This window comes from Coregonus clupeaformis, unplaced genomic scaffold (genome assembly GCF_020615455.1).
Source record: "Coregonus clupeaformis isolate EN_2021a unplaced genomic scaffold, ASM2061545v1 scaf0138, whole genome shotgun sequence".
Classification (NCBI taxonomy): Eukaryota; Metazoa; Chordata; class Actinopteri; order Salmoniformes; family Salmonidae; genus Coregonus; species Coregonus clupeaformis.
This window is the reverse complement of record NW_025533593.1, coordinates 120,565-142,500: the sequence shown is the minus strand read 5'-3', so window position 1 is coordinate 142,500 and position 21,936 is coordinate 120,565. Positions and strand designations below refer to the sequence as shown.

Genomic DNA, 21,936 nt, shown 5'->3' with positions numbered 1-21,936 from the left:
GTGGCCAGTCCTCTTCTGGCTGTGCCGGGTGGAGATTATAACAGAACCATGCCAAGATGTTCAAAAATGTTCATAAGTGACAAGCATGGTCAAATAATAATCAGGAATAAATCTCAGTTGGCTTTTCATAGCCGATCATTAAGAGTTGAAAACAGCAGGTCTGGGACAGGTAGGGGTTCCATAACCGCAGGCAGAACAGTTGAAACTGGAATAGCAGCAAGGCCAGGCGGACTGGGGACAGCAAGGAGTCACCACGGCCGGTAGTCCCGACGTATGGTCCTAGGGCTCAGGTCTCTCAGTTGGCTTTTCATAGCCGATCATTAAGAGTTGAAAATAGCAGGTCTGGGACAGGTAGGGGTTTCGTAACCGCAGGCAGAACAGTTGAAACTGGAATAGCAGCAAGGCCAGGCAGACTGGGGACAGCAAGGTGTCAGCATGCCCGGTAGTCCTGACGTATGGTCCTAGGGGCTCAGGTTCTCAGAGAGAAAGAGAGAACGAGAGAATTAGAGAGAGCATACTTAAATTCACACAGGACACTGGATAAGACAGGAGAAGTACTCCAGGTATAACCAACTAACCCCAGCCCCCGACACATAAACTACTGCAGCATAAATACTGGAGGCTGAGACAGGAGCGGTCCGGAGACACTGTGGCCCCATCCGAAGAAACCCCGGACAGGGCCAAACAGGAAGGATATAACCCCACCCACTCTGCCAAAGCACAGCCCCCCACCACTAGAGGGATATCCTCAACCACCAACTTACAATCCTGAGACAAGGCCGAGTATAGCCCACAGAGGTCTCCACCACAGCACAAACCAAGGGGGGGCGCCAACCCAGACAGGAAGATCACGTCAGTAACTCAACCCACTCAAGTGACGCACCCCTCCTAGGGACGGCATGAAAGAGCACCAGCAAGCCAGTGACTCAGCCCCTGTAACAGGGTTAGAGGCAGAGAACCCCAGTGGAGAGAGGGGAACCGGCCTGGCAGAGACAGCAAGGGCTGTTCGTTGCTCCAGAGCCTTTCCGTTCACCTTCACACTCCTGGGCCAGACTACACTCAATCATATGACCTACTGAAGAGATAAGTCTTCAGTAAAGACTTAAAGGTTGAGACCGAGTCTGCGTCTCTCACATGGGTAGGCAGACTGTTCCATAAAAATGGAGATCTATAGGAGAAAGCCCTGCCTCCCGCTGTTTGCTTAGAAATTCTAGGGACAATTAGGAGGCCTGCGTCTTGTGACCGTAGCGTACGTATTGGTATGTACGGCAGGACCAACTCGGAAAGATAGGTAGGAGCAAGCCCATGTAACGCTTTATAGGTTAACAGTAAAACCTTGAAATCAGCCCTTGCCTTAACAGGAAGCCAGTGTAGGGAAGCTAGCACTGGAGTAATATGATCAAATTTCTTGGTTCTAGTCAGGATTCTAGCAGCCGTATTTAGCACTAACTGAAGTTTATTTAGTGCTTTATCCGGGTAGCCGGAAAGTAGAGCATTGCAGTAGTCTAACCTAGAAGTAACAAATGCATGGATTAATTTTTCTGCATCATTTTTGGACAGAAAATTTCTGATTTTTGCAATGTTACGTAGATGGAAAAAAGCTGTCCTTGAAACAGTCTTGATATGTTCGTCAAAAGAGAGATCAGGGTCAAGAGTAACGCCGAGGTCCTTCACAGTTTTATTTGAGACGACTTTACAACCATCAAGATGAATTGTCAGATGTAACAGAAGATCTCTTTGTTTCTTGGGACCTAGAACAAGCATCTCTGTTTTGTCCGAGTTTAAAAGTAGAACGTTTTCAGCCATCCACTTCCTTATGTCTGAAACACAGGCTTCTAGCGAGGACAATTTTGGGGCTTCACCATGTTTCATTGAAATGTACAGCTGTGTGTCATCCGCATAGCAGTGAAAGTTAACATTATGTTTTCGAATAACATCCCCAAGAGGTAAAATATATAGTGAAAACAATAGTGGTCCTAAAACGGAACCTTGAGGAACACCGAAATGTACAGTTGATTTGTCGGAGGACAGACCATTCACAGAGACAAACTGATATCTTTCCGACAGGTAAGATCTAAACCAGGCCAGAACTTGTCCGTGTAGACCAATTTGGGTTTCCAGTCTCTCCAAAAGAATGTGGTGATCGATGGTGTCAAAGGCAGCACTAAGGTCTAGTAGCACGAGGACAGATGCAGAGCCTCGGTCTGACGCCATTAAAAGGTCATTTACCACCTTCACAAGTGCAGTCTCAGTGCTATGATGGGGTCTAAAACCAGACTGAAGCATTTCGTATACATTGTTTGTCTTCAGAAAGGCAGTGAAGTTGCTGCGCAACAGCTTTTTCTAAAATTTTTGAGAGGAATGGAAGATTCGATATAGGCCGATAGTTTTTTATATTTTCCGGGTCAAGGTTTGTTTTTTTCAAGAGAGGCTTTATCACTGCCACTTTTAGTGAGTTTGGTACACATCCGGTGGATAGAGAGCTGTTTATTATGTTCAACATAGGAGGGCCAAGCACAGGAAGCAGCTCCTTCAGCAGTTTAGTAGGAATAGGATCCAGTATGCAGCTTGAAGGTTTAGAGGCCATGATTATTTTCATCATTGTGTCAAGAGATATAGTACTAAAACACTTAAGTGTCTCTCCCGATCCCAGGCCCTCGCAGAGCTGTGCAGATCCAGGACAGCTAAGCCCTGGAGGAATACGCAGATTCAAAGAGGAGTCCGTAATTTGCTTTCTAATGGTCATGATCTTTTCCTCAAAGAAGTTCATGAATTTATTACTGCTGAAGTGAAAGCCATCCTCTCTTGGGGAATGCTGCTTTTTAGTTAGCTTTGCAACAGTATCAAAAAGAAATTTTGGATTGTTCTTATTTTCCTCGATTAAGTTGGAAAAGTAGGATGATCGAGCAGCAGTGAGGGCTCTTCGGTACTGCACGGTACTGTCTTTCCAAGCTAGTCGGAAGACTTCCAGTTTGGTGTGGCGCCATTTCCGTTCCAATTTCCTGGAAGCTTGCTTCAAAGCTCGGGTATTTTCTGTATACCAGGGAGCTAGTTTCTTATGACAAATGTTTTTCGTTTTTAGGGGTGCAACTGCATCTAGGGTATTGCGCAAGGTTAAATTGAGTTCCTCAGTTAAGTGGTTAACTGATTTTTGTCCTCTGACGTCCTTGGGTAGGCAGAAGGAGTCTGGAAGGGCATCAAGGAATTTTTGTGTTGTCTGAGAATTTATAGCACGACTTTTGATGCTCCTTGGTTGGGGTCTGAGCAGATTATTTGATGCGATTGCAAACATAATAAAATGGTGGTCCGATAGTCCAGGATTTTGTGGAAAAACATTAAGATCTACAACATTTATTCCATGGGACAAAACTAGGTCCAGAGTATGACTGTGGCAGTGAGTAGGTCCAGAGACATGTTGGACAAAACCCACTGAGTCGATGATGGCTCCGAAAGACTTTTGGAGTGGGTCTGTGGACTTCTCCATGTGAATATTAAAATCACCAAAAATTAGAATATGATCTGCTATGACTACAAGGTCTGATAGGAATTCAGGAAACTCAGAGAGGAACGCTGTATATGGCCCAGGAGGCCTGTAAACAGTAGCTATAAAAAGTGATTGAGTAGGCTGCATAGATTTCATGACTAGAAGCTCAAAAGAAGAAAACGCCATTTTTTTTTTGTAAATTGAAATTTGCTATCGTAAATGTTAGCAACACCTCCGCCTTTGCGGGATGCACGGGGAATATGGTCACTAGTGTAACCAGGAGGTGAGGCCTCATTTAACACAGCAAATTCATCAGGCTTAAGCCATGTTTCAGTCAGGCCAATCACATCAAGATTATGATCAGTGATTAGTTCATTGACTATGACTGCCTTTGAAATGAGGGATCTAACATTAAGTAACCCTATTTTGAGATGTGAGGTATCACGATCTCTTTCAATAATGGCAGGAATGGAGGAGGTCTTTATCCTAATAAGATTGCTAAGGCGAACACCGCCATGTTCAGTTTTGCCCAACCTAGGTCGAGGCACAGACACAGTCTCAATGGGTATGGCTGAGCTGACTACACTGACTGTGCTATTGGCAGACTCTACTAAGCTGGCAGGTTGGCTAACAGCCTGCTGCCTGGCCTGCACCCTATTTCACTGTGGGGCTAGAGGAGTTAGAGCCCTATCTATGTTGGTAGATAAGATGAGAGCACCCCTCCAGCTAGGATGGAGTCCGTCACTCCTCAGCAGGTCAGGCTTGGTCCTGTTTGTGGGTGAGTCCCAGAAAGAGGGCCAATTATCTACAAATTCTATCTTTTGGGAGGGGCAGAAAACAGTTTTCAACCAGCGATTGAGTGCTGAGACTCTGCTGTAGAGCTCGTCACTCCCCCTAACTGGGAGGGGGCCAGAGACAATTACTCGATGCCGACACATCTTTCTAGCTGATTTACACGCTGAAGCTATGTTGCACTTGGTGACCTCTGACTGTTTCATCCTAACATCGTTGGTGCCGACGTGGATAACAATATCTCTATACTCTCTACACTCGCCAGTTTTAGCTTTAGCCAGCACCATCTTTAGATTAGCCTTAACGTCGGTAGCCCTGCCCCCCTGGTAAACAGTGTATGATCGCTGGGTGATTCGTTTTAAGTCTAATACTGCGGGTAATGGAGTCGCCAATGACTAGGGTTTTCAATTTGTCAGAGCTAATGGTGGGAGCCTTCGGCGTCTCAGACCCCGTGAACGGGAGGAGTAGAGACAAGAGAAGACTCAGACTCAGACTCCGACTCGCTACATAATGGGGTAAACCGGTTGAAAGTTTCTGTCGGCTGAATGAGCGACACCGGTTGAGCATTCCAACAGTATTTCCCTCCAGAAGCCATGAGAAAGTTGTCCGGCTGCGGGGACTGTGCGGGGGGATTTATACTAACGTTACTATCTGTACTTACTGGTGGCACAGACGCTGTTTCTTCCTTTCCTACACTGAAATTACCCTTGCCTAACGATTGCGTCTGAAGCTGGGCTTGTAGCACAGCTATTCTCGCCGTAAGGCGATCGTTCTCCTGTATATTATGAGTACAGCGACTGCAATTAGAAGACATCATGTTAATGTTACTACTTAGCTTCGGCTGTTGAAGATGTTGACCAACCATGTCCAGATAAAGCGTCCGGAGTGAAAAAGTTGAATGAGGGAAAAAAAGTTGCGATGGAAAAAGGAAAATAAAGTAAAGTTGGCAGCAAAAACGCACAGGAAAATGACTCTTCTGTCTCGGGACACAGAGTTTGATTAAACGTTTATTAAAAGTAAAATGTGAATAGTTTGGCAGGTAGCCAAGTAGCAACAAACAGCACAGCAGCACGGAGACAATGCGGAAGCGATTCATTCAATAAATTCATTAAAAATCCTACAATGTGATGTTCTGGATTTATTTTTCTCAATTTGTCTGTCATAGTTGACGTGTACCTATGATGAAAATTACAGGCCTCTCTCATCTTTTTAAGTGGGAGAACTTGCACAATTGGTGGCTGACTAAATACTTTTTTTCCCCACTGTATGTGACCAACCGCCTTGATTCGATGTAGCAACATTTGAAATTGTGTTTTTTTCATTGGATAAAAGCAGAGACACAGAGCTATAAAATGGTATATCATACACTGCATTTAAGGAACAATGGGAAAGTAATTCTGCTTTGAAAGTTGATAAACCTGTATCCCCACTTTTGAGAAAATGGCCCATGAATGTTTTGGTACACCTACTGGAGAGCTCTCCTTTGTCTACACCCATTCAGCATTGTTCACACCCTCTTAAGCCAGCCCCACCCATCTCTTTAAGGATTCACATGTGAGGTCATGTGCTAAACAGTGAGTAGTGTAGTATAGATTAAGACTAAAAGTGGTAAAAGTAGTAGCCTACAATAAGGAACAATTCCAGGTTAACATGAAGTGACCAGATAGAAAATATTTTATAAGTATTAGATGACGCTTACCCAGACACACTTGTCTAAATTGATGGGTCATGTGAAAGAAATGCTACAACCCCCAGCCACATCTTGCTAAGTGGATGGGTCTCTGCAGAAGGTGTAAACGGTACAGCGAAATGGTTACTTGCATAGTAGCAATATTAAAAATAGATTGTGTCAATATAAAGGAAAATGAACAAGTGTAAATGCCAGTAGAGAAAGAACCAAATAATATAAAGGATGTACAAGAACAATATCAAGAACCATATCAGTGATACTGGTGATAGATGAGGTAGTTATATGCATACAATCAGGGGTAAAGTGGCTGAGCAGCAGGATAAAACAATGAATAGTAGCAGCAACGTATGGCGTGTGTGTTAGGAGAGAGTCATGTGAATAGAGGCACTGCAGATAGTGCTGATGACTGGGAACTCGCCCCCAGTGATGAACTGGTCCATCCGAACCACGCATGAACAAGGGAATCAATATTCGGAGAGCCTGTTTCTGTCCTGCCCTTGACTTTGGTGCAGGGCATGTGATGTCCATAGCCTCTTCGTCGCAAAACTCCCTGATCTTCTCAAAAAGATAAGTTTGTCTAGCTGTGTCCAGTCCAGGTGATGCTTGTACAGGCAGACCATCTATGTGAGGAAGGATGTCAGCGTTGCTTAGCAGCTGAGTCCGAACGCTCCTTGACAACAACAGCACCAGGCTCCAGAGCATCGAAGCTGTAAAACAGGAAGTAACAACAACAAAATTAGAAGACATTACAACCTTGCATAACATCAATTCACCTCCTAAGGTTAGATAAGAAGAATAACCTCCTACAAAACAATGAAGTGCTGGTACTGCTTGATCTGTGGCAGAGACCTGAAGTACGGAGTCAGGTGTTGTTGCCAGCCAATTAAGTTATTGCCTAGCAACAGACAGTATCCATGTTTAATCCTGACTCCATGTTCGTCATGTTTGTGATTAACTTTGTTTATCTCATAGCTTTCCACCAGCACCCTTCCATCCTCCAGTACAACTAGTTGACCCGTCACAGTGCTGTCCTTCACAACACCAGCAATCTCAGACAAAGTGTTTTCTCTGGTCTTTCTGCTTGATGAGGCCGAAGCACCAGTCGGGGGTGAACTTGGTGTGGCCTGTGATCAGGAAGTGAAGGTCCAGACTGTGGTGGATCATGTGATAAGGAAGTGAAGGTCCAGACTGTGGTGGATCATGTGATCAGGAAGTGAAGGTCCAGACTGTGGTGGAGCTGGTCTGCCAGGCACAATACCAGAGCACAAACTTGTTCTTGTTTTGGCCACTGCAGTTGTCATAATTCAGGTCCACACGTGTTTCCCCAACTCCGTAGTTGGTGAAGAAATGGTGCATGTAGTTGTTGACTGCGCTGCTGCCTTTGCTGGATGACATGCCTTCATCAATCAACTAGTTGACTTGTTGTGGTTCTTCACAGCAGACACCAAACAAGCCACACTTGCGAGGAGTTAAAAAGTAGATGGGACCTGGCTGAATAGGGTCAGAAGGATAGTGCACCTGCAAACAACAACAAAAGAGCATTAAGATCAATTAAAATCATTTGTCTCACCCCTGTCAGTCTGTCTTTATACAGCTCAGTGAAAGGCATTTTCCTGCTTCCCATATACAGTACTAGTCAAAAGTTTGGACACACCTACTCATTCCATGGTTTTTCTTTATTGTTGCTATTTTCTACATTGTAGAATAATACCTGGGATAGGATAAAGTAATCCTTCTACCCCCCCAAAAATTGTAAAGTGGTTATCCCACTGCCTATAGGGTGAATGCACCAATTTGTGAGTCGCTCTGTTTAAGAGCGTCTGCTAAATGACGTAAATGTGCCCTTGAGCAAGGCACTTAACCCTAATTGCTCCTGTAAGTCGCTCTGGATAAGAGCGTCTGCTAAATGACTAAAATGTAAATGTAAATGTAATAATAGTGAAGACATCAAAACTATGAAATAACACATATGGAATCATGTAGTAATCAAAAAAGTGTTAAACAAATCAAAATATATTTTATATTTGAGATTCAAATAGCCACCATTTGCCTTGATGACAGCTTTGCACACTCTTGGATTCTTTCAACCAGCTTCATTTGGTAGTCACCTGGAATGCATTTCAATTAACAGGTGTGCCTTTTTAAAAGTTAATTTGTGGAATTTCTTTCCTTCTTAATGCGTTTGAGCCAATCAGTTGTGTTGTGACAAGGTAGGGGTGGTGTACAGAAGATAGCCCTATTTGGTAAAAGACCAAGTCCATATTATGGCAAGAACAGCTCAAATAAGCAAAGAGAAACGACAGTCCATCATTACTTTAAGACATGAAGGTCAGTCAATATGGAACATTTCAAGAACTTTGAAAGTTTCTTCAAGTACAGTCGCAAAAACCATCAAGCGCTATGATGAAACTTCCTCTCATGAGGTCAGCCACTGGAAAGGAAGACCCAGAGTTACCTCTGCTGCAGAGGATAAGTTAATTAGAGTTACCAGCCTCAGAAATTGCAGCCCAAATAAATGCTTCACAGAGTTCAAGTAACAGACACATCTCAACATAGCTATAGCCACTGGTAACATTGAATATATGAAACTACTGGTATGGTGCTGGAGAGAAATCAACTTTAAAAGCAGTGAATTGCCCCTCTAACATCTCTTCTATACCTCTATTTATCCTCATGACCTGTGAAATGAATGTAGAACAGTGAAGTGACCACAGCATGTGGTGGTGGTGTAGGGGAACAGAGCAGTGTGTGAATGTTTCCTGTGTTCAGTTGGACCCTGTCTGATGAGGAGTGTCGTGATCTGGAGACTGAGATCTCTTGGCCGGAGGAGAAGCTGAGGTTCATGAAGGTAACACTAGTGGTCATGTCTGAGAGGTCAAATGTCATTGGGAACAAATCACATATAGATCACAGCCACATACTGTGTGTGAGTGTGTGTTAAAGTTCCAACTGTAATCTATTTTATGATGATATTGAGAGACCAGTATAAATATTCTAGTACGTCTTAACAATATTAATATATTCATGTTCTTTATTTTATATCAGTAGTCAGTTTTTCTATTCCTTCCTCACTGTTGTCACCTTTGTTGTTTTAGAGACTGTTGGCTGTTCCAGCTCTGCTGCTGACAAGTCTGGAGGAGATGAACCCACATGAGCTGAAGACATTTCAGTCTAACCTGACTAGTGTCCAGCTGCCTGGCTGTCCTCCCATCCCAGAGAGCCAGCTGGAGAACGCTGACAGACAGGTCACAGTGGATCAGATGGTGAAGACATACGGCCCTGAGAGAGCTGTGGAGATCACACTGAGGATCCTGAGGGGGATGGACCAGAATTATCTGGCAAAGAAGTTAAAGAGAGATTACAATAGAGGTAACGTAGCAAGAATGTTCATCGATCTATACATCACAATCACAGTTCAGTGTAGGTCTAATCAGAAAGAACATTCAACTGACTTCATAAAAAACATTCAGCAGACCTCTCTTTTAACATTTTTATTCGTGATGTATCCAGGTGACCCCATTATGTTTAAACAGCAATCCAACATTCATTATATCCCATACATACAATCACCAATACAGTAGGGAAGATTTCACAAACGGATTAGACTTTCTAATCATGGCTGTATATCTCTTCCTGAGCTGCCTAATCTGGAAGATGAACCAGAATGATCTGGCAGAGAAGTTAGAGAGAGATCAGAGAAGTAGGATTGTAGACAAGGACCCTAACTGTCTCTCTATCCCCCCTCCTATCTTCCCCTCTATTTCCCCTGTTTCCCCCCTTTCCAGCTCTGCTGCTGGCCACTCTGGAGGAGCTCACTGGAGAACAGCTGAAGACATTTCAGTCTAAACTGACTAGTGTCCAGCTGCCTGGCTTTCCTCCCATCCCAGAGTGCCAGCTGGAGAACGCTGACAGACAGGTCATAGTGGGTCAGATGGTGAAGAGATACGGCCCTGAGAGTGCTGTGGGGAAAACACAGAGGATCCTGAGGGGGATGGACCAGAATGATCTGGCAGAGAAGTTAGAGAGAGATTACAGACACAGAAGAGGTAACACCGTAAAACTGTGTTAAGAAAAATGTATCATAAACGTTCCTTCAAACAAAGACAACGTGATTTAAATGAATAATTGTTGATGAACAGGACAATGTAATACGACAATTATACTGTTATCTCTCTTCACTTCCTCTTCTATACCTGTATCTACCACAGAAACATCAGATGCTGACAGTGATGAAGAGAGTGAAAATAAACTTTATCGGAGGAAGTGGCATAGGGCACTGGTAATGAAGGTAAGACTAGTAGCCATGTCTGAGAGGTCAAATGTCATTGCGAACAAACCACATATAGATCACAGCCACATGCAGTCTGAAGTGTGTGTTAGTGAGTGCTCACTGTCATAGTCAGTTCTACCCTCATATGTTAAAACACCTGTACTCACTGTCATAGTCAGTTCTACACTTCTACCCTCAAATGTTAAAACACCTGTACTCACTGTCATAGTCAGTTCTACCCTCCCATGTTAAAACACCTGTACTCACTGTCATAGTCAGTTCTACACTTCTGCCCTCATATGTTAAAACACCTGTACTCACTGTCATAGTCAGTTCTACAGTTCTACCCTCATATGTTAAAACACCTGTACTCACTGTCATAGTCAGTTCTACCCTCATATGTTAAAACACCTGTACTCACTGTCATAGTCAGTTCTACAGTTCTACCCTCATATGTTAAAACACCTGTACTCACTGTCATAGTCAGTTCTACAGTTCTACCCTCATATGTTAAAACACCTGTACTCACTGTCATAGTCAGTTCTACAGTTCTACCCTCATATGTTAAAACACCTGTACTCACTGTCATAGTCAGTTCTACAGTTCTACCCTCATATGTTAAAACACCTGTACTCACTGTCATAGTCAGTTCTACACTTCTACCCTCATATGTTAAAACACCTGTACTCACTGTCATAGTCAGTTCTACACTTCTACCCTCATATGTTAAAACACCTGTACTCACTGTCATAGTCAGTTCTACAGTTCTACCCTCATATGTTAAAACACCTGTACTCACTGTCATAGTCAGTTCTACAGTTCTACCCTCATATGTTAAAACAGTGGCGGTTCTAGACACATTTTACTAGGGGGGCCAAGGAGGGGCCAGTGTTTAATCAGGGGGGCACACATAAAAAAACTGGCAACACATGATATTCAAAGATTATAAACTTTATTTTACTTTAAAATCATATGACATTTATTATAACACGTATTTTGTACAAGAGTGCAGATGCAAGAGAGATAGTGCCATACAAATGAAAAAAAAATGAAAAAAAAAAAAAAAGTACAGGGTACAAATACAGGGTTCATATTCAATGTGAACAAAACTCCAGGATACAACAAAGGGTACAACAATGTGCCATTTCCTATTTATGGAAGCCCCACTACTGTGGACAGTTGATTCCACATTTTGTTTTAAGAAAGAAAACTTTCTGAGTGATTTATAAACAAAACACACTACCCTGTATCCATTTAGGTAAAATAAACCAAATCAGAAAAGAAATTCAATTCAAAGAGGCTTTACTAGCATGACCATATTGACATACAGTATTGCTAAAGCACATAAACGGGGAAACGTGTTACACATTAACATCCAGTAGTCCAATAGGATGCAGACAATAAACATTAACTTAACATTCGTTTAAAAGCAACAATCATGTCAACACAATGTAGCAATATGAACAACACTGATGGATATCAGCAACAACATGAAAACAAGAATATTACAGGTGTCTGTGTGTGTGTGTGTGTGTGTGTGTGTCTGTGTCTTTGTGTACTTCACTGTCAGTTGATGAGCAGGTGTACAAAAAAAGGCTTTACAACATATATGGGCAAGTCCATTTAGGACAGCACATTTCCACCATAGTTCACATTAGGAAAAAATGACAGCATGAATGCTCACTAAACAAACATATACTACATATACCTTTTTATACACATTTTTTTTCAGTAATTTTTTAAGAGTGAAAGGGAAGTAAGCAATCGCTCATCATAGGATCATACATATTTCAGTTACAATATTAGTTACAATATTAGTGTTAGTTAGATCATCATGTCAAAGCTGGACCTGCAAAGTCTGAACGACACAAGTGTGCAATGATTGGAGTGATTTTGTTTCTTTTTTTTCTTGCTTTGCTTGTTTTCAAAAGGAAAAACCATAGTTGGTAAAAAATAAAATAAACTTTCGTTGAAAGGTATCGCACTGTATAATTTACAAATATCTAAAGAGGTTTAGTGGATGCCATAAAACATCTGTGGAGCTTGAAGATTTGTAGTACATAGATGTTTGGCAGAGATAATTCAAAAGAATAAAATCATAAACTCTATCTATCTATCGAGAGAGAGAGAGAGAGAGAGAGAGAGAGAGAGAGAGAGAGAGAGAGAGAAGTGTTTCCTTAGAGCAGTACATGCAGCAATCACTTAATGGAGTGATGTCATAATGGGCCACAAAACTTTGGGGATGTGGATGGAAAGTTACAGGCAGGAGAGGGGAACCAACAGAAGCAGGTCTTGAGACATGAGTTTGCCCCTTTTTGAAAACCTCTTGAGAGAGGATTGGTGGGATATATATACAGTGCCCTCCACAATTATTGGCACCCCTGTTTAAGATGTGGTCGAGGACTTCCAAAAATTCACCTTTTTTTTTAAACAACATAGAACCCAAATGCAAAAAAATTGAAAAATCCAACCTTTTATTTAAGTACATTACTTTGGTGTAAAAAAAAAAAATCACACATTTAGAAAAAAAAAACTTGAAATCATGTGTCCCACAATTATTGGCACCCCTGGTGTTAATACTTTGTACAACCCCCTTTTGCCAACAAGACAGCACTTAATCTCCTCCTATAACATTTCACAAGATTGGAGAACACAGTGAGAGGGATCTTTGACCATTCTTCTTTGCACAATCTTTCTAGATCATCCAGTGTCCTGGGTCCTGTCTTATGCACTCTCCTCTTTAGCTCGCCCCACAGGTTTTCGATTGGGTTGAGGTCTGGGGACTGAGATGGCCATGGGAGGACCTTGAGTTTGTGACTGCTGAACCATTTTTGTGTAGATTTTGCCACATGTTTTGGATCATTATCCTGCTGAAAGACCCAATGACGACCCATCTTCAGCTTTCTGGCAGAGGCCATCAGGTTTTTATTTAAAATGTCCTGGTAGTTCAAAGCGTTCATAATGCCATGCACCCTAACAAGGTTCCCAGGGCCTTTGGAAGAGAAACAGGCCCACAGCATCACAGATCCTCCACCATACTTCACGGTGGGCATGAGGTGCTTTTCGGCATACTCATCTTTTGTTTTACGCCAGACCCACTTAGAGTGTTTGTTGCCAAAAAGCTCAATCTTAGTCTCATCTGACCAAAGCACACGATCCCAGTTGAAGTCCCAGTGCCGCTTAGCAAACTCCAGACGTTTACGTTTGTGAGTGTTAGTGAGAAAAGGCTTTTTCCTTGCATGCCTCCCAAACAGCTTGTTGGCATGTAGAGAGTGTCTGATGGTTGTTTTGGAGACTTTGTGACCCCAAGATGCCACTCTTTGATGCAATTCTGTGACAGTGAGCTTAGGACTTTTTTTTACTTCTCTTACCATCCTCCTCACTGTGCGTTGTGGCAAGATAAACTTGTGACCTCTTCCAGCCTTGTTTGTCACTGTTCCAGTTGTTTTAAACTTCTTAATGATTCCTCTGACTGTAGATACGGGCAAGTTAAGGCGAGTGGCTATTTTCTTGTAGCCATTGCCTGACTTATGAAGGTCGACACAAATCTGCCTTACTTGAATGGTGTGTTCTCTTGTCTTTGCCATGTTGACAAATGGGTTAGAGAATTAGGCCTCTGTGTCACGTCATATTTATACCCCAGGGAAACAGGAAGTCATGAATTACTAATTAAAAGTTCCTAGATACCCTGACCAACTTTAGCAACTACAGAAAAATATATTTTTTAAAAAATCAATTAAAATTTTCAGCGGAATTGTTAGGGGTGCCAATAATTGTGGGACACATGATTTCAAGTTTTTATTTTTCTAAAAGTGTGATTTTTTTTTTACCACCAAAGTAATATACTTAAATAAAAGGTTGGATTTTTCTCTTTTTTTGCATTTGGGTTCTATGTTGTTTAAAAAAAAAGGAGAATTTTTGGAAGTCCTCAACCACATCTTAAACAGGGGTGCCAATAATAGTGGAGGGCACTGTACATACATACAAACATACATACACTCTAGTAGTGTGTGGAACTACTGGTACTGTGAGGAAAAAAAGATAGATGATGTAAAATGAAAAATAAAACAAGCTTCAGCTTCTTAAGACACGGTGGGTTCATCTAAGTAGACACATGTAACTTCATGTGGACACCAGACTGTCTTTGTCTACACATCTAACTTCATATGGGCACCAGACTGTCTCTGTCTACACATGTAACTTCATATGGACACCAGACTGTCTTTGTCTACACATCTAACTTCATATGGGCACCAGACTGTCTCTGTCTACACATGTAACTTCATATGGACACCAGACTCTTTGTCTACACATGTAACTTCATATGGGCACCAGACTGTCTCTGTCTACACATGTAACTTCATATGGACACCAGACTGTCTTTGTTTACACATTTAACTTCATATGGGCACCAGACTGTCTCTGTCTACACATGTAACTTCATATGGACACCAGACTGTCTCTGTCTACACATGTAACTTCATATGGACACCAGACTCTTTGTCTACACACGTATCTTCATGTGGACACCAGACTAACTCCATTCATTTTACCGGTGGTATTGAGAACAGATAAACCCACCGTGTCTTAAGAAGCTCAAGCTTGTTGTTTTATTGTTCATTATATCTCTTTTTCCTCACAGCGGCACTCATACGCTACTAGCGTATATATCATATAGATACACTACAGCAACAGGATACGGCGGTTGTGCTGTCTGGCAAAACGGTCCACAAATACATCAAGATCCAGAGCCTTGGCCCTTCTGGACTCTATGCTCAGGACACCAAGATCACTGAGTCTCTCATCACTAGTGGTGGACCGCAGGAAGGTTTTTATCAGTTTCAGTGTGGAGAAACTGCGTTCGCAAGAGGCTGAGCTTACAGGAAGGGTTACAGCAATCTTGCACAGTCTAAAGAGCTCAAAGAAAACTTCCCTGTATGGCTCAATAAAACAAACCAGCTCAACTGTCCTGCATGGCTTTTTGACTTCACCACTCTGTATTTTTCTGTCCAAAACTCTCTTAAATTGATGGAGCTCATGCCCTAAATCATCAATGTCTGCATTATACAAACGGCCAAATGAAAAAAACATTGCTCTCCTTTAAAAAGGTATCACTCTGGGGACTGAGAGACTGTATGCTTCTCATGAGCTCACAGTTTGTATTGGAGAAACGTCTGTTCAACTCATTGAGCATGCTGTCAATTACAGGATAGAAAAAATGATGTGAGAAACATATCTTTGTCACGTTCTACCTCCCTCTGACCAACAGTGCTTAGCGTGCAGTAGCCACTGAGTCTAGAGCTCAGCATTTTCTGACGTTTCGCCACTGACCTTGTTGCAGAATCACACTGCTCACAAATATTCAATGCTTCATCCCACAACTCATCAAAGAAAGACTCCTGCCTGTGGTCTTTCAATGTCAGGACTAAAGCATTTACTAAGTCAACAGCACTTGACAGATCAACAGTTTGTGACTGTAACATGTCAGACAATAGCTTTGTCTCCCCAAACAACTTACGCAGAGTAACAAGATGCACAACAAATTCTAGGTCAATTTGAGCAAGAAGACCTCGGGCCTCAACAGTTCTTTCACCATGACGTTCTTGAGCAATCTCTTGCAGTAGTCGTTTAAGGGCAGGTAGAGTGTCCATGATATTACGTAGGGCTAGAAATCGGCATGACCAACGTGTGTCGCTTAAACGTTGCAGCTCTCTGGTTCTGCCATACATTTCTCTTTGGAGAGACAGCCATTTTGGGTGCACATATGAGGAAGAAGTAAACATATAAAGACTCCTCCGTTTCTGGGACACTTTTGACTACATCAACTAACACTAAATTCAGACAATGAGCACTACAATGGACGTAGAAGGCAAATTTAGCCTGTTCTTTGATCCTTGCCTGAACCCCTGAATGCTTACCGCTCATAACGGCAGCGCCATTGTACGCTTGGCCTACGAGGTTATTTTTGTAGTCCAGGCCATAACGTTCCAGTAAGTGTACTATTTTTCCAGTAAGCCCTGCTGCATCTAACCTCTCTGCAGATTCAAAATGGAGAAAACTCTCCTTAATGGCCCCATTGTAATAGTACCTGAGTGTGAAGGACATCTGTTCTTTTTTTGAAATATCCTTTGTTTCATCTGCCATGACGCTAAAAACCTCACTTTTCTTCACTTCTATGATTTCAGACCGAACCATTTCTGCCAAACAACCCAAAACCTCATTCTGGATGATCTTGCTTGTGTACTTTGCATTGTGAATGGAAGTTAATCTTCTCTTAACAAGTTGGTCGTGGTTAGCAACTGTGTTAAGAATTTCCCTAAAGTTTCCTTTGTTAGTGGACCCTTCAGATTCATCATGTCCTCTTTGTGCTATGTTTTGTGTAGCTGTAAGCAACAGCACTTCCCCAACTGTTTTAATGTATGCCTGATTTTCTTGTACTTGTTTAGTGTGTTCTTTGTCAAGGAGATCTGTTAGTGTTGCGTCAGTTCTAACAGCTCTTTGATAATCCCTCCATGCGATCATTGCACACTTGTGTCGTTCAGACTTTGCATGTAGTGAAAACCCTGCATTTCTCATAGTTGCCTTTTTCCAGTTTGTAAAACCAGGTGTTGAAACAAAAACGGTGTCTGGGGCATTTGGTGTGCTAAAATGTCTACATGCATAGCAACATGTAGAGTCCGTCATTACAGAATACTCAAGCCATGGATGAGTAGTGTACCAGTTTGGTCTGAAGCTTCGTCTTCTGTCCCCCATCAGTGTGGTTGGGAATATCTTCAAGTTCGGCTGTACTGGTACGTCATACTTAGACTTGCTGATATCTGAAGAAGATGGACAGTAAACATAGGGCACAACTACAACATTTATTTACTGTATATCTGCATGTATTTCAAAATGTAGGCAAAGTATTTACTTAAAAAAAAAAACAGAGCCATATTGACACAAAAAGAATTAACAGCAGAAAGCAGCATTTTAAGGACACCCAGCAGGCCTACCATTACATTGTAATTGCATTGCTTTGCAAATAGTAAGAACCTTCCTCATCACAAACCTGATGGTGCAGTACTTGATCCACATGGATCCACTTGCTGTCCCTCTGGCTGTTCATCTCTCTGTCCCTGTATGCTTTCTTCTTCATGCTTCTCACCCTCTTCTTCATTCTCCTCGCCCTCTTCTTCATTCTCCTCACCCTCTTCTTCATCCTCCTCACCCTCTTCTTCATCCTCCTCACCCTCTGGAATTTCCCTCTCTTTGTCAGACCCCTCACTTTCATCACATGCTGGCTCTCCCTCTTCCTCAACTTTCTCAAAACCTCGATTTGTTTCTCTCACTTTTTTGTTTGCTGGGGCAAAAAATGACTTTATGTCCCTTACTCGTTTCATGATAACTATTAGAAGAAGAAAAAACGTTGGGGCATGCATTACATTTTGTTACCTAACCATCCCTCCCTACTTAACACTGGCAGATAACCTGTTGATTACTTTACTAAAAATGTATTTGTTATCGCGATGCAACAGCCAAGACGGATGAAGTTACGTGGTTAACATCACAACATTGTGTAGACCTAGCAAGGATAGCCTACTAACATTTGGATATTTGCTTCTGCTTCGATGAGTTTGCTTAGATATGATTACATTTCTAAACAAATCGAGACCAGACATTTAAAAACTTGATTTGATTTATGTGTGAGGAACAAAAGGAACATGTAGGCTATGTGCAAGAACAACAAGTCACTTATGATATTAAATCGTTTTTCTTACCTTCGACTCCTGCAAATCGTAGCTCCTCTCGCAAATAGTAGTTGCTGAGCTCTCATTCACCGAAGCAGCACCACACGTGGCAGGCAGGCAGATGGCAGGATACAGTTTTGGGGTGCGCCACTCTAATTTACCCGTGTAGAACGTTGCCGTGTAGAGCGTTGCATTAGTTCCGCTTTTGGCGCTCGCGTGTAAAATAGTTATAAATTCATAATTTTTTATTTGGTCAGCACGGGGGGGCCACAGGGGTGGCCAGGGACATTTCCAGGGAGGCACGGGCCTCCCCCGGCCTCCGTGTAAAACCGGCACTGTGTTAAAACACCTGTACTCACTGTCATAGTCAGTTCTACAGTTCTACCCTCATATGTTATAACACCTGTACTCACTGTCATAGTCAGTTCTACAGTTCTTCCCTCATATGTTAAAACACCTGTACTCACTGTCATAGTCAGTTCTACAGTTCTACCCTCATATGTTAAAACACCTGTACTCACTGTCATAGTCAGTTCTACAGTATGAAATGATACAGTCCACACATACAGTCTAGATAATTAACTAATCTCTCATGTACACTATGAGTGGTGGGGGGTCAGACTGCATCCCTACACACATACACAATAGACAAAAAGGCTGTGTGTGTGTGTGTGTGTGTGTGTGTGTGTGTAGGAGGAAGCTGCCTCTGAGATGGAAAGGAAGCCAGCAGGGGAGGAGAGTGGAGAACTCCCCAGCACCTCTTCTGGAATGTGAGTGAACATAGAGTATATTATCTATTATCTACCTGGTACAGCCAGGGCCACCCCTCAGAATGGATATGAGTGAACACAGAGTATATTATCTATTATCTACCTGGTACAGCCAGGGCCACCCCTCAGAGTGGATATGAGTGGACATAGAGTATATTATCTATTATCTACCTGGTACAGCCAGGGCCACCCCTCAGAGTGGATATGAGTGGACATAGAGTATATTATCTATTATCTACCTGGTACAGCCAGGGCCACCCCTCAGAGTGGATATGAGTGGACATAGAGTATATTATCTATTATCTACCTGGTACAGCCAGGGCCACCCCCTCAGAGTGGATATGAGTGGACACAGAGTATATTATCTATTATCTACCTGGTACAGCCAGGGCCACCCCTCAGAGTGGATATGAGTGAACATAGAGTATATTATCTATTATCTACCTGGTACAGCCAGGGCCACCCCTCAGAGTGGATATGAGTGGACATAGAGTATATTATCTATTATCTACCTGGTACAGCCAGGGCCACCCCTCAGAGTGGATATGAGTGAACATAGAGTATATTATCTACCTGGTACAGCCAGGGCCACCCCTCAGAGTGGATATGAGTGAACATAGAGTATATTATCTACCTGGTACAGCCAGGGCCACCCCTCAGAGTGGATATGAGTGAACATAGAGTATATTATCTACCTGGTACAGCCAGGGCCACCCCCTCAGAGTGGATATGAGTGGACACAGAGTATATTATCTATTATCTACCTGGTACAGCCAGGGCCACCCCCTCAGAGTGGATATGAGTGAACATAGAGTATATTATCTATTATCTACCTGGTACAGCCAGGGCCACCCCTCAGAGTGGATATGAGTGGACATAGAGTATATTATCTATTATCTACCTGGTACAGCCAGGGCCACCCCCTCAGAGTGGATATGAGTGAACATAGAGTATATTATCTATTATCTACCTGGTACAGCCAGGGCCACCCCTCAGAGTGGATATGAGTGGACATAGAGTATATTATCTATTATCTACCTGGTACAGCCAGGGCCACCCCTCAGAGTGGATATGAGTGGACATAGAGTATATTATCTATTATCTACCTGGTACAGCCAGGGCCACCCCTCAGAGTGGATATGAGTGAACATAGAGTATATTATCTATTATCTACCTGGTACAGCCAGGGCCACCCCTCAGAGTGGATATGAGTGGACATAGAGTATATTATCTATTATCTACCTGGTACAGCCAGGGCCACCCCTCAGAGTGGATATGAGTGGACATAGAGTATATTATCTACCTGGTACAGCCAGGGCCACCCCTCAGAGTGGATATGAGTGAACATAGAGTATATTATCTACCTGGTACAGCCAGGGCCACCCCTCAGAGTGGATATGAGTGGACATAGAGTATATTATATATTATCTACCTGGTACAGCCAGGGCCACCCCTCAGAGTGGATATGAGTGGACATAGAGTATATTATCTACCTGGTACAGCCAGGGCCACCCCTCAGAGTGGATATGAGTGAACATAGAGTATATTATCTATTATCTACCTGGTACAGCCAGGGCCACCCCTCAGAATGGATATGAGTGAACACAGAGTATATTATCTATTATCTACCTGGTACAGCCAGGGCCACCCCTCAGAGTGGATATGAGTGGACATAGAGTATATTATCTATTATCTACCTGGTACAGCCAGGGCCACCCCCTCAGAGTGGATATGAGTGGACATAGAGTATATTATCTATTATCTACCTGGTACAGCCAGGGCCACCCCTCAGAGTGGATATGAGTGGACATAGAGTATATTATCTATTATCTACCTGGTACAGCCAGGGCCACCCCTCAGAGTGGATATGAGTGGACATAGAGTATATTATCTATTATCTACCTGGTACAGCCAGGGCCACCCCTCAGAGTGGATATGAGTGGACATAGAGTATATTATCTATTATCTACCTGGTACAGCCAGGGCCACCCCTCAGAGTGGATATGAGTGGACATAGAGTATATTATCTATTATCTACCTGGTACAGCCAGGGCCACCCCTCAGAGTGGATATGAGTGGACATAGAGTATATTATCTATTATCTACCTGGTACAGCCAGGGCCACCCCTCAGAGTGGATATGAGTGGATGAACATGCACAGGTATCCTACTTTTTGAAGGTATTTGTTTGACAAGCAGATGAAAGCATCATGACTGGTTGTGTTCATGCCACATGAAAAGTTATTTGTTTTTACGTTAAATTACATATTTGTATCATTAAAAATAATAGAGACCCCCCGTAATTCATACTCTGTACTAGTCTGTTCTCTTCTGGTAAAGAATTGGACTGGCCACTCCTCAGAGCCTGGTTCCTCTCTAGGTTTCTTCCTAGGTTCCTGCCTTTCTATGGCGATATTCCTAGCCACCGTGCTTCTGCCTCTGCATTGCTTGGTGTTTGGGGTTTTAGGCTGGGTTTCTGTATAAGCACTTTGTCACAACTGCTGATATAAAAGGGGCTTTATAAATACATTTGATTGATTTGCTATAGGCACTGGTAAGATTGAATATATGAGTCTACTGGTATGGTGCTGTAGAGATAATAAACTTTAAAAGCAGTGAATTGCCCCTCTAACATCTCTTCTATACCTCTATTGCATCATCCTCATGACCTGTGAAATGAATGTAGACCAGTGAAGTGACCACAGCATGTGGTGGTGGTGTAGGGGAACAGAGCAGTGTGTGACTGTTTCCTGTGTCCAGGTTGACCCTGTCTGGAGAGAAGCGTCTTCATCTGAAGACTGAGATCTCTAGGATGAAGGAGAATCTGAGGTTCATGAAGGTAACACTAGTGGTCATGTCTGAGAGGTCAAATGTCATAGTGAACTAACCCCATAAAGATCACAGCCACATACTGAGTGTGTGTGAGAGTGTATGTGTGAGAGTGTGTGTGTGTGTGTTAGAGATTGAGATATTGTGAGACCAGTAGAAAGATTCTAGTATGTCCTACCAATATTAATGTGTTCATGTTCTTTGTTTTATATCAGTAGCCAGTATTTCTATTCTCTTCCTTATATCTTATCATCTTTGTTATTTTAGAGACCCTCCATGTTGGATGTTCCAGTTCTGCTGCTGACCACTCTGGAGGAGCTCACTGGAGAACAGCTGAAGACATTTCAGTCTTACCTGATTGGAGAACACTGACAG

At 42.6% G+C, this 21,936-nt stretch overlaps 2 protein-coding genes across 2 annotated transcripts in view; both read left to right on the top strand.

Moving 5' to 3' along the window:
• LOC121557001 overlaps positions 1 to 21,933 on the top strand; it is a 24,906-nt gene extending 2,973 nt beyond the window's left edge. The window contains exons 3-9 of the mRNA XM_045213673.1: positions 8,736 to 8,814; positions 9,062 to 9,335; positions 9,752 to 10,012; positions 10,175 to 10,254; positions 18,657 to 18,733; positions 21,493 to 21,571; positions 21,829 to 21,933. Coding sequence (XP_045069608.1) covers positions 8,736 to 8,814; positions 9,062 to 9,335; positions 9,752 to 10,012; positions 10,175 to 10,254; positions 18,657 to 18,733; positions 21,493 to 21,571; positions 21,829 to 21,933 — 955 coding nt within the window. The remainder of the gene's footprint in view (positions 1 to 8,735; positions 8,815 to 9,061; positions 9,336 to 9,751; positions 10,013 to 10,174; positions 10,255 to 18,656; positions 18,734 to 21,492; positions 21,572 to 21,828) is intronic.
• The window catches only part of LOC121532579, a 148,598-nt gene that overhangs the window by 83,609 nt on the left and 43,053 nt on the right, over positions 1 to 21,936 (top strand). The gene's annotated exons all lie outside the window — the stretch shown is intronic.